Source organism: Alternaria incomplexa (genome assembly GCF_024043165.1).
Source record: "Alternaria incomplexa strain BMP 0042 chromosome Unknown scaffold_5, whole genome shotgun sequence".
NCBI lineage: Eukaryota > Fungi > Ascomycota > Dothideomycetes > Pleosporales > Pleosporaceae > Alternaria > Alternaria incomplexa.
The window spans coordinates 1586615-1598247 of record NW_026249854.1 but is presented as its reverse complement, the minus strand read 5'-3'; the positions used below and the strand labels follow the sequence as shown (position 1 = coordinate 1598247).

Below are 11633 nucleotides of genomic sequence, written 5' to 3'. Positions count from 1 at the left end.
ACAACGTGAGGTAAACGCGAGAGGATAGCGGACTCCGGAGTAAAAAGGAAGGCCAGCTTCCGGTAGTGCCAGATGGCGAAGTTATTAATATGGCGATTGATGAACGGAGTGCAGCAGCCACAATCTGACCCAGTGCTGATTCAAGCCCAGCGCCGCGGCACGTCGAAAGAAGGCTAGACCGGCTCCGCAGGTGGATGATAGGCCGTTATTGCTAGGGTGCCGCCACAAGCTGATCGTCAAGCTGTCAGAGTGCAAGCGCTGTGAGATGCAGGGCACACTCCAAGTCCGTAGGATGACAGAAGAAGGATTAAGAATAATTGTGATATCTAGGAGTTGGTCGTGTCTTTGACGCGGCACGGACACTAGACGATAGTGTTTCCTTCTTGGCATGTGAAACAGGAAGGAACATAAAACCCTTCCTGATCCTTAGATGAGACACGCGGAGCCTCAGGGCCTGTTACCGCTTTGACCGAACGAAACAAATTACCAGTGTCATGGCAGTTTGCCTGGATTTAGGGTGCGCCGTGTCAGTCACCGAACACGACGTGGACCGGACTTGGTGTCCTTCGTCTTACGAACTGCTGAGTTCACGCGCTATGATTGATAATGTGTGGCCACCCTATGATCTCGTGTTTGCGGAGCAGGCGGTGTCGGGTACGAGTCAAGGCCTATGTCGCTGACTGAAAGGTAATTCCTGGCACATTATTCCACGCTTGAACGCGAAGGGCAAAAAGAAAAGGTGCCCATTCAACTCCCCTTACGGAATCGAACTCGTTGAATGAATGGAAGTCCGAGCGTAGAGGCGGGTGGGGTTGAGTCGCGGGGCAGTCGCGACCGACCGCGATTGCCAAGACGTACCTCACATGCAGCTGCCTGCTCGCCTTCCACTATCGATAGACAGCTACATTGAAACCACACATTTACCACTCCAGAAGCTGTGACATCTACGTTAACACAACATGGAGCAAACCAAGGCCCTCAACGCTCTCGAGCCCTTCCTGGCCCTCAGCAAGTCCGCGACATTACCACGAGCAGCATCGGACTTGATCGTACAAGCCACCAGTGCGCCCAATACATACGTATTCGCCGAACTCCTACAGACGCCAAACATCCAGAACCTACGGAATTCAGAGGAGCATGCGTCGTATCTTACCCTGCTCGAGATCTTCGCCTGGGGAACCTGGGAAGACTACAAGGGTGCGTTGATCATACCATAGCCATCAAGTTGTATACTGACAGCGCGAAGCTCAAGCAAATCTCCCCAAACTCTCCGCACAGCAACACCAGAAGCTTTTACTGCTCTCGTTACTGCCCCTCTCACACTCACACGCCACCCTCACCTACAAACATCTCATGACAGCGCTCGAGCTGCCCACTACCCGCGCTCTCGAGGAGCTCATCACCACTGCCATCTACTCCGGCCTCATCACTGCGACGCTCGACCCCGCACATTCCCTCGTCTCCGTAACATCCATCTCACCACTCCGCGACCTCGCGCCAGGATCCCTGCCCGCCCTCCAAAACACCCTACAGTCATGGTCACAACGGTGCGACTCCGCTCTAGCAGATCTGGAGGCGCAAGTCGCAAAGGTCAAGAAAGAGGCCTTGGATCGAGAGAAGATGCGCCGGAAGAAAGAGAGGGCGTTTGAGGCAGTCATGACGGTCGGTGACGAGAAGAACACCGGCAAGCGGAATCTGATGGGTATGGGCGGTGACGACGCCATGGAGATCGATGAGGATAGTAGCGGTAGGATCACAAGAGGTACTAAGAGGGGCCCTGGCGGATTCGGCTTCGGGAGCTCTGGAAGGCGTTAAGGCGACGGTGTGTGTAGTATCTCAGAATACTGCAACACGTCACGTCTTCCTAACCGTGGTTCGCACTTCCTCAAGGCCGTCTGGCATGGGAAAGCAATGTGGTCATGGCCGTTGATACCCGCGGAGGATTGCAAGGCTTCACGCAGGATGCAGCCTTGGGTCATGTCTAGCTACATTCGAAACTCCGACAAAGGAGACTTGATGGAAAAGCCAGGAGCACCAGCAACCCCTCCATAGCTCCATATAGGAATCGGAGCAACCATCAGTCCTCACAAGTGCAAACATCAAGCACATAATGAGAAGCAAGAACACCACAAACACCCATCTTGAAAATCTGAACATGATGGATTATGACTATATGCCGTGCATGCCTTCCTCCATGCCTCATTGCCCATCCAAAGCCTCCTCACCAATCTATAAAATGATAACAAGAACCATCCATTATCCCAACGCAACAAGAAAAGCCCAGCAGGAAATCTGGGGTATCTCGCGAAATGCCCATCAAACGCCTGCCTTGTATGGAAGAGAAGCAGAAAACGCCATGCAGTGCAGGACAGGCAAAAGGCCAAAGCCAACAACAAGCACCATCCTTAAAGATGGGTATCCTATCACCACTGACTGCGTCTTCGTCCTGATCGTTCCCGTCGTCGTGTCCTTCGTAATCATGCCCTCCGTGGTGGTGTGAGAAACACATCGGGAAACATAACAATAACCGCTGCTTCGACGCCCTCGTCGATCATCCATTGTATTTCCATCTCCGCCTCGGCCTGCGCATCCATTTCCATCTCCATCTGCATCCGTGCGTCTACGGACTCCTAAGCCGGAGCCGCATTCGGCTGGAACGTCTGCGGCACCGCCTCGCTGCCCTCTGCCTCAACGGTGCTCTGATGCAACTGCGCGATCTGGCCTGCCATCGTCCGCAGCGCCTCTCTCGTCGCGTCGATGTTGAGTTCGCCGCGCTCAGACGCTTCTTTGAGGTATTGCTCCCATTCTGGGTCCATGGGTATGTTTAGGGCGCCCGAGGACTCGCGGAGGGCGGCGGCGTGGAGGAGGCGTGCGTTTAGGGAGAAGCCGACGGAGGAGGAGAGTTCGTTGGATGTGGAGTCTGAGTCTGATTCCGAGTCTGACGCTTCTGCTGCGCCGTCTTCGTCGTCGTCGTCGTCTTCGGCTGAGGAGGAGGAGTCGGGCATTTCTGTGTCGCCGCCGTTGTGGTGGTGGTGGCTGGGCGGTTGCACGTTTTGCCGGGTGAGCGGGTTGTGCAGGAGGTGGTTGTGGTGTTCTAGTTCTTCGATTTCGACTTCAATGTCCGTCTTGACGTTGATGCCTGCGCCGTTGTTGTGGCGTGACGAGTAGGCTCGGCGTGTGTCGACCCATTCCCCTATGTCTACGCCTGTCGTATCGACTACGCGTACGCCCTCGTCTCGCTCATAGCGCTCTCGTGCCCAGAGTGTGCCTTCCCATCTGCAGAAGCCTTGGATTTCGGCTTCGGTTAGCCCGAGCCGGTCGAATGCGTCAAAGAGTCGCTTGTGGTGTGGGAAGCGGCCGAGGCGTTTTCGGTGTGGTTGAAAGGCGTAGTTTAGGCCTGGGTACCGCGCTTCGATTGTGTCGAGCGAGCCGTAGAAGTTTGCTGTTTCGATGCGCACTTCGCCGACGAGGTTTTTGGAGAGGTGCGCGCTGAAGGAGGGAGGGTCTGTGGGCGAGGGTGTGGGGAAGAGCGTGTTGTAGACGAGCACGCTGATGGGGTTTTTGCGGTGCATGGCTGCGGGTGTGTTAAGGCGAAGTTTGTTGGTAGGAAGTGTGCCGCCGTGCGAGAGGGAAGCGTGGATAGATGAGGTGTCGCCGTCGCTCGCGGATTGCGCGTTTGGGTGCTCGAGTGTGAAAGGACAAGGCGGAAAGTGGGTTGTCGCAGAATGTGACCGCCTCACCCGCACCTTCTCTAACTTCCTCCTTACTAAGGGGCCGGCCAGGTGTGTGTGCTGACCTCGGGCGTGACCGCTGTTTCCAAGGTTCCCACGTTCTGACGCCGCCTAGCTCTCCCACTAGCTATCTGACGCTCGTCGGAATGGTGCACACCGGGTACCTGACAGCTGACTCTGCTGTCTTGCGCGTGGAGGTTCCGAAAGTCCCGTGGATGGTAATTTGCAAAATCCCTGAATGCACAGAGGGAATCGCTCGAATCCTATGTCTTTTGCGCTATCCTGCAGATCTTGCGGGCCAGAGGGGAGACCCCGGCTTTTGCTGCGAGATTGGTCGGGAAGGGTCGACGGCGTTTTGCGACGAGAATGCGGCACGGCGACGACGTGGGAAAACGGTGCAGCTAGCCGTCACCACACAACACAAGCTAGAGAAGTCTGAAAGTCGAGGCCGGCGAGGAGCAGGGGAAGAGCGAGCAAGATGGGATCAAAGGGGACCAGGCGGGTATAAGACATGCACTCTATGTACTCGCGTCAAGGCTCTCTGCCCTCACCGCCAGCACATGCACGATTATGGCTCGCTATTATTCTGGATCCTCACAGTTGGCCACAGATGTCGCAACAGGGACCAGACCCTGAAGGCCGCTATGCGAAGGCTCACACCGACGATCCCCAGTTTTTGCTCTTTCACCAGACTGACCTCGGCCACCCTATTGAACATTCTGCTCGCCACCTAGCACACCTGCTAAGCAGAAGCGTCGCTGCACCTGTCAAGCCTCGCCGACGGTACACACGAGAATCGCCGGCCTCTTCGCTGTCAAAGCATGCCTGGTGTAATCCCACCTGCGACGGCGGGTGAGTTGTAACCCAGCGCATGAGAGACCAATAGGTCCGCCCGCCCGCCGATTATCCGGGCCCGAGTATTCGACATGGATGCCGCGGGACGAAGCATGCACGAGGAACGACTGGTCCAGCTCTCTGTTCCACTGCCATGCCTACTGCAGGGTTACTCCAACTTGGCCCTTGCTATGCAGGCCAAGCCTGTGCGACTTGCTAGCATTTCCGTCGTCGCGCTCTTGCCGGCGACGACTTTCTTCCAGTGCGCTACGGAAGCGCATTTGCTATGCAGGGGTGGTGAAGATGTGGTATTTACTTTTTGTTGTTTGAGGGTGTACCATGGAGGGATTGTGGGCGAGATGATATGCCGAGAATCGGACCCCTGCCGTTCCGCCTCGATTGTATCTGGAGCCGATTGGGCAGCCACTTGGATCACGTGGTTGCTGCTGACACATCGAGTCCGCGTGCGCCGTGGCTGCCTCATTCCATCTATCCTTCGATCCACCACACCCATCGTTTCTAAGTTTTCATCTGAACCCGTGACGAACAGCTGCCTGCAGCCCTACGGGTCCCAACCACGCCTCATCCGCACCCGTGACAGACTGCTGCCTGCGATCCCTCCGCCTATATAATCCGCCAAACTCTCAGCCTCTTCCTTCCTTCCTCATCCAAGTGCAGGGGTGTTTTGCCTACCAGTGAAGATTCGTCTGAGGTAGCAATATTGCTGGTTTAAAATTACATACATTGACTGCTCTGGTGGGCCTTCTGGGCCTTCCAGGAATTTTTGGAACCCTCTTCGTTGGTCTCGGTAAGCTAGTCGCTGCTGGATTGAAGAAGGGGCTTGTGTTGTACATCCAGCTCGGCTTATCTCAACGCATTCTTGTACAACCCGAAGGTACTCGTACTGCATCGGGGGTCTTGCATGAGATTGGGGCGGAATATGCGAGTGCGACACCATGAGAGTGGTTTTTGGCCTCCACATCATATTTTGGGGGCTGAAAACAGGCGGCGGTACTGTGGTAGATGGTCAGCCTAAGGCTGACCTCGCCGCAATGGTGGCGCATCCTACCGTGTAACGATAACGGATTATAAGGCGCGACCTGCCTTGCAACTCAGGATTCAGAGCCTCGATGTATCAGCCTCTGTCGGCTCTCCTGCCTTTCTCTCTCCAATATACGCAACAGACATGTCTGGCACCCAAGGGCCCACATCATCCGACCCGTTGGTGACGGATGGCCGACTATCCTTTGATAGCTTCGCAATGACTGAGTTGGTGTCTCTTTCAAGCCAGCCTCCCTCACGCCCATCTATCTCCCCAATTTCATCAAGAACAGGGTCGCCTTCCACAGTCAACAGCCCAAATCCCATGTCAACGTTTCAACCTCAACAAGGCTCTACGTCGCCTCCAATCAAGCCGTTTCCAGCACAACGTTCGCGTTCCATGGGCTGGTGGTGGGAAGTGGCGGCCTTGTTACTGAGCACCGTGTGCATGGCACTGATCCTGGCTATTCTCTTTACCATGGATGGCAGGCCCATGAGAGACTGGAGACTTCCCATCCAACCAAATTCTTTGATAGCCGTGTTTTCTACTATTGCTAAGTCGGCACTTCTGGTCCCATTATCCGAATGCATTGGACAACTAAAATGGATATACTTCCAAACCCCCCAGCCAAAGCCTGTCAATCGTCTTGATGATTTTGACGTGGCCACTCGAGGGCCATGGGGGGCCTTGACCTTTATTTTCCAGCTGCGCTTGAGAAAGTCCGCCGCATTGGCATCCTTTGGGGCAGCATTGACAATCTTTTCGCTTGGTTTTGAGCCATTCACACAGCAGGTTCTCAGGATCTACTCCAAACCCGCTCTGCTAGCCAATACTACTGGGATTGTAAGCTCGAGCAAAGAATTCTCAGATGTGTGGAGTACAGAGAATGCTGATCTGGCTGGTATGTCAGTTGTACACCTGGGCAGACGACAAGTTGTGCTTCACTAACTACTTTATAGGCATGGAGTATCCTCTGACTCTTGGATTCATAGAGCATGTCTCTTTGCAGGACATCAACTTACTAAGCAATGTATACTGCCCGACAGCAGAATGCCAACTCGATCAATTTATCTCTCTGGGTCTTTGCGATTCATGCACCTCCCAAGACGCGTCTCTCGATGGCAACTTCTGGAACGGCGCTGCTCAACATGAGGATGAGTACCAAGGATGTATCAATACCGCACAATTAGGCAACACAGAAACAGAATTCCGCTGGAATTATACTGGGATGAAAGATCACGTTGCAGCCGGGGAGCCAGTCCGGTGGGAGAGGAAATGCATCATCAGGAAGCCGGAGTACCCGGAATTGGATATGCGGATTATCACGGATTACTTAGGTGGCGAAGCATGGCCCAAAGTGGGCATAACCAACTCAGATCTACGGTTCTCCAATGGATATCGACTGGGTATCATTCGTTTGGAACGGGATCTTCTGTACAGGTCGCTCCGCCTCTACACTGCGTTGAATAGCGATCCAGTATGGAACCCATCGAACTCTACTCCTCAAATAGAGTTTTGCATCGGAGACTATGAACGTTACCAGGATAATGTCATACTCGACCCTTACAAGCTACCACTACCAGCTGTTTCTGCATTCACTTGCTTCAAGTCAACGTCTGACATCACGCGTGTCGCCGAAATCGATCGACTCGGATTGGTAAACGGAACAATATCTCACTGCAAAGTGAGCTATTGTGCGAAGCGATACTCCGGTACCACGATACGAAATACGGTCGTAAGTTATGACTCATTGGAGGAATGGCCACTGCACCCGACTGGCGACGACCCGTACAAAGCAGGATCTGGATATGACCAAGCATTTCGCGCCGAAGGCCTGAACGAGACATTCTACATCGGCAATCATTCGACCCTCTGGCTCGGCTCTTCCACGTCAAGGATCCTCAAATCTACCACACTGAGTACATACCTCTTGACATACTTTATGCACCACACATGGCCTGACTTCTTCCGAGGTCTTGCGCAAGTAGGAAGCAAAGTCATACAAGGTCTCGGCAACTTCGCAGCTATCAATAACACCAGTGAAGCTTACGGACCGGATATCTTTGTTGATGTGAGATGGGCTTGACTTGCGTATCCGCTGGCGCTCCTCGTGTACTCCGCTCTGTTCCTCTCTCTGACGGCGCTGGGTAGCAGAAGACGATCCTACCTCTTCAAGAACTCAACACTGGCTGTCCTCGTTCATGGTTTGGAAGGCTGGGATGCGGCGGATTGTCCTGAGCTGCTTACCGTAGCGAAGGAGAGGAATAGTGACCTGAAACGAGCTCTGGGACAGGCGAAGGCGTCTTTCGCTGAGAATGACGATGGCTTACTTAAGCTCAAGCATAAGCATGAGTGATTCTCTCACTCGAAGACGTTTGATGCGGCAGGCGCGGCTTGAGGTCGCTCTCACCTTCACTTTCCAAGGTTGACTCTCACCTCGCGCTAGCTCCGCGCTTGGACCGCTGTTTGCCTAAAACTGCAGTACCACCCAGCGCCAACCTGCTTCTACACTCTTCTCCCAACATCAATTGCCTGCGACGGCATCTCGACCTGCCGCGCCTTCTCGACGGCCTACCCAAGATGGCGACTCCTACCGTCATCGAGATCCCCAAAACAAAGTCCGCCACCGCCGACCCGAGTGCGCGCAGCTTTCTCACTACTCTTCCGCCTGAGATTCGCAACCGAATCTACGAGTACGTCTTCAAAAGCGACGAACCTGTTCTCCCCCGAGATGGCCATGTGTTCCTAGAGAGATTCCGACATGAGTATTCCATAGACTGTGGGCAACGGGTCGTGGAAAAGGGCTTTCGTCATGGCTTGAGTGGTTGCGTGGGACTTCTGCTATCATGCAGGCAGGTCTATCATGAAGCAGTCGGCATTCTTTACGGCCAAAACCATTTCATGGTCTCCCTTTGCCCAAGCCAACAGGCGAACTCTACCTGCAAATGGTTGGTAAGCATCGGATCAAACTATGAGCTATTGTCCCGCGTGTCCATCGACACAGATGGACTTGAAATTAGCTCTGGAGCCTTCGAGCTGCTACCGCTGTTGAAACTTATCTGGAACCATGCTCAGGCCAAATGCGAATTTGCCTTCGTGTCCGGGAGTTCGTTGTCCCAAGAACGAAACAACGGCGCTGGATATCACGACCCAATTACCGCTGCGGATCTTATGAACCGTGCCCTCGTCGAACTAGGCACGGCAGACGTTCTCAATCTCAGGCAGTATGCTAAATACTCTGGCCTGATCTCATCAATAATGATCTGGCACCATGAGGACGACCGTTTTGGATACGTCGAATACAAAGATTCGACTATACCACATTCCTTCCCGCATCCGGGAAGATGTTTTGACATTTCGGACCATGGTTCCAAGATTCAATGGAAAGAATCTGAACAGTTGAGCCTTCTGTCCCTGACTTATGAATTCCTATCGGCCATCAAACGTACGTACGCGCATCCGACACAAACGTTACATTCGACCTGGACACCAACAAAGCCCGGGGCTACCGCATAGGCCTCAGCGGAGTCAATTCCTTGCTGCGGGGCGACATCGACCACATGCATACGCGAGTATACGACGAGATTGTCGTCCGCATGTCTACTCAGGAAGCTAGGACCGACTTCAACAATTTCAAGGCACTACGAAAGCTGCTAGAGGTTGGCAACTTTGACAGTCTGGTCAACAATCGCAGAGAGAAGGATTGTTTCATCAACATGATTCTGATGTTCAAGCTCTCTATACCAGAACCCACCGCGGACCTTCGTATAAACATCAACAAGCTTCTGCTTGCATTCAATAGCGACCATGGAAGTCTTGTCATTACTGTTCAAGGTCCTGATAGCAGCATGAAAGACACCCAGTCCGTCAGGTGGCAGCATATTCAGACAGCAGTATTCCTCTTGCTATCAGATGTATCGGAGCAGTATCCTTCGAAAACCCATCAGCCTCTTCCACAAATCAGGATCAACGGTTGCGGTACAATCTTGGGATGGTTTATAAAAGGTGATCGTGTCTATGGAGGGTTAACGCCGCAGAGAATGTCACATGGAAGGAAGCAGATGGGTGGACCTGAGAACTACCTGAAGACAGCCGATGCGAGTAGCAGGAACAGCCAAAAGTGGACAGCAAAACCTGGAGACATCGGACAGCAACGAGTCAACGCTGTGCTCTAGTTGGAGCTCACGGCTAGCATATAGTATTGACGTCTGCGAGTGGGATCTGCAAGGAATGAGAGGCTTTTCGGATCACCAGCAAGACATATCGTTTGTGCAGCAGTCGATGTGGAGATGCACGTGGCCGATCTGAACAAGACTAAAGCGATGACTCTCTTTAAAAGTACATGGTAATCTTGATTTCAACAACCACATGAACTTTCCCATCCCTACTAACAGTTCCGCGAGCACCCGAAGGGAAACGGAAGAACAGCCGGACTCTTATATCCACCCTTCCCCACGCTCCTCACCCCAAAGATAACGTTATCCTTATGAATTGTCGCAGAAGTGAGGTTAAACCAATTCACATTCCCCACCTCAATCACATTCGTCCAATGCGGTTCAATAGTGTCACGATACAGAATCTCGTACCCCTCAACGGGCAGCCCCTTCGGCGCATCCCACTTGAACTGGCTGAAGTTGTCGGACGTCGTAGTGTTGATGCCGACATTCGTTGGCTCACCCGGTGCGTTGGCGAGACTCCACATAGTGGACGCAACGACTTTGGCGGCGCGCGTGTTGTACTCAAAGTCTAGCCATTCGACCAGGTCACCGTATTGCTTTCCGTTTCGTACGGTAACGTTTTGGTGCTGTTGTGTGTAGTCTTCGTTGGGCTGGACGAAGCGAACGCCTGTGTAGCCTGCTTCGAGGAAGGGGCGGTGGTCGCCGCCTCGGCTGTATCTGTCTAGGCGGTAGATGAGGCGTACTGTCATTTCCGTGAAGGCATTCGATGCGACTTCGTAGATGAAGCGACCGAGGTTGCGAGCGGGACTGTCGTTGTCGCCGCCGATACTGAGACGCGATGTCATCTTCGTGGAGTTCTCAGTCAGAGGCGTGCCCTGGCAGAAAAGTCGGATGTTGTAGGGATCGATAGTGCCGTCAGAGGCTTTGGAGTTGCCGACCATGTCGAGGTTTATCATGCCTGCTACATTTACTGATGCATTCTTGTATGTTTGGGCTAGGTTCTCGGCGCCGAGGAGACCTTGTTCTTCGCCGGCGAAGGCTGTGAAGACGATGGTTGTCTTGGGCTTGTAGTGTGCGAAGATACGGGCGAGTTCTAGGGAGACTGCGACGCCTGAGGCGTCGTCTACGGCACCGGGTGCGTCGCCTTGGTAGTCGACGGGGTCGCTGTTGCGCGAGTCATAATGCCCGCCTGTTACGTAGACGCGATCTGGGTCGTCGCTGCCTTTGAGTGTTGCGACGACGGTCGTGATGTTTACTGGGAAGATGATGCGCTCGTTGTCTCCGGGGTATTTGATGAAGCTGTTCCAGTCTACAGTCATCCTTCCCTCGCTCTCATCTGCCGCTTCTTGGAATTTAGCCGTGAGCCATGTTCTCGCAGCGCCGATGCCTCGGTTGGGATCAGTTTGACTTGACAGGGTGTGACGCGTGCCGAATGATGCCAGCTTCCGGATCGTAGCCTCGATGTTGTCGCGCGATATTTGCGAAATGATGTCCTGAAGGTCTTCATCCGGCATCTGTTGCTCTAGCGCCTTTCCAACGACGGGTAGTGGCCATTGTTCCGCACTCGGGAATGATTGGTGAGGATGATGTGCGTGAATGGGTGACGAGAAAGCTGTCTGCAGCAGTGTTGCCGCGCAGACTGCTAGGATGGATGTGGACCGCATCTTGATCGATCTAGACAATTGGCTTGGACGATACAAGAGATCTTACCCAAATATTCTATTCCTACATTTTATACTCCACCATTTTCGCCATCCCACTCTTCGCGACAGGCTGTCGACTGCCGGTATCTCCAACATCTCGCGATACCGCAGTGACTGCCGTCATCGGAGAAATGCAACTCTTGCT

The 11633-nt window shown here is 53.5% G+C and overlaps 4 protein-coding genes across 4 annotated transcripts; 2 read left to right on the top strand and 2 right to left on the bottom strand.

Annotated features, from left to right (window-relative positions):
* Positions 1-959: 959 nt before the first annotated feature.
* On the top strand, positions 960-1815 carry J4E90_004448 (uncharacterized protein; the record flags this gene model as incomplete). The annotated part of the gene is made up of 2 exons (XM_051434013.1): positions 960-1197; positions 1247-1815. The coding sequence occupies 2 exons, from the start codon at positions 960-962 to the stop codon at positions 1813-1815; spliced, it is 807 nt and encodes a 268-aa protein (XP_051292531.1).
* Positions 1816-2630: 815 nt separating this feature from the next.
* Positions 2631-3572, bottom strand: J4E90_004447 (uncharacterized protein; the record flags this gene model as incomplete). The annotated part of the gene is made up of 1 exon (XM_051434012.1): positions 2631-3572. One exon carries the CDS (start codon positions 3570-3572, stop codon positions 2631-2633), a length of 942 nt encoding a protein of 313 aa, XP_051292530.1.
* A 4980-nt stretch (positions 3573-8552) lies between these two features.
* On the top strand, positions 8553-9782 carry J4E90_004446 (uncharacterized protein; the record flags this gene model as incomplete). Its single annotated transcript, XM_051434011.1, has 3 exons — positions 8553-8559; positions 8612-9052; positions 9106-9782. The coding sequence occupies 3 exons, from the start codon at positions 8553-8555 to the stop codon at positions 9780-9782; spliced, it is 1125 nt and encodes a 374-aa protein (XP_051292529.1).
* A 212-nt stretch (positions 9783-9994) lies between these two features.
* On the bottom strand, positions 9995-11449 carry J4E90_004445 (uncharacterized protein; the record flags this gene model as incomplete). The annotated part of the gene is made up of 1 exon (XM_051434010.1): positions 9995-11449. The coding sequence occupies one exon, from the start codon at positions 11447-11449 to the stop codon at positions 9995-9997; it is 1455 nt and encodes a 484-aa protein (XP_051292528.1).
* Between the last annotated feature and the right edge of the window lie 184 nt (positions 11450-11633).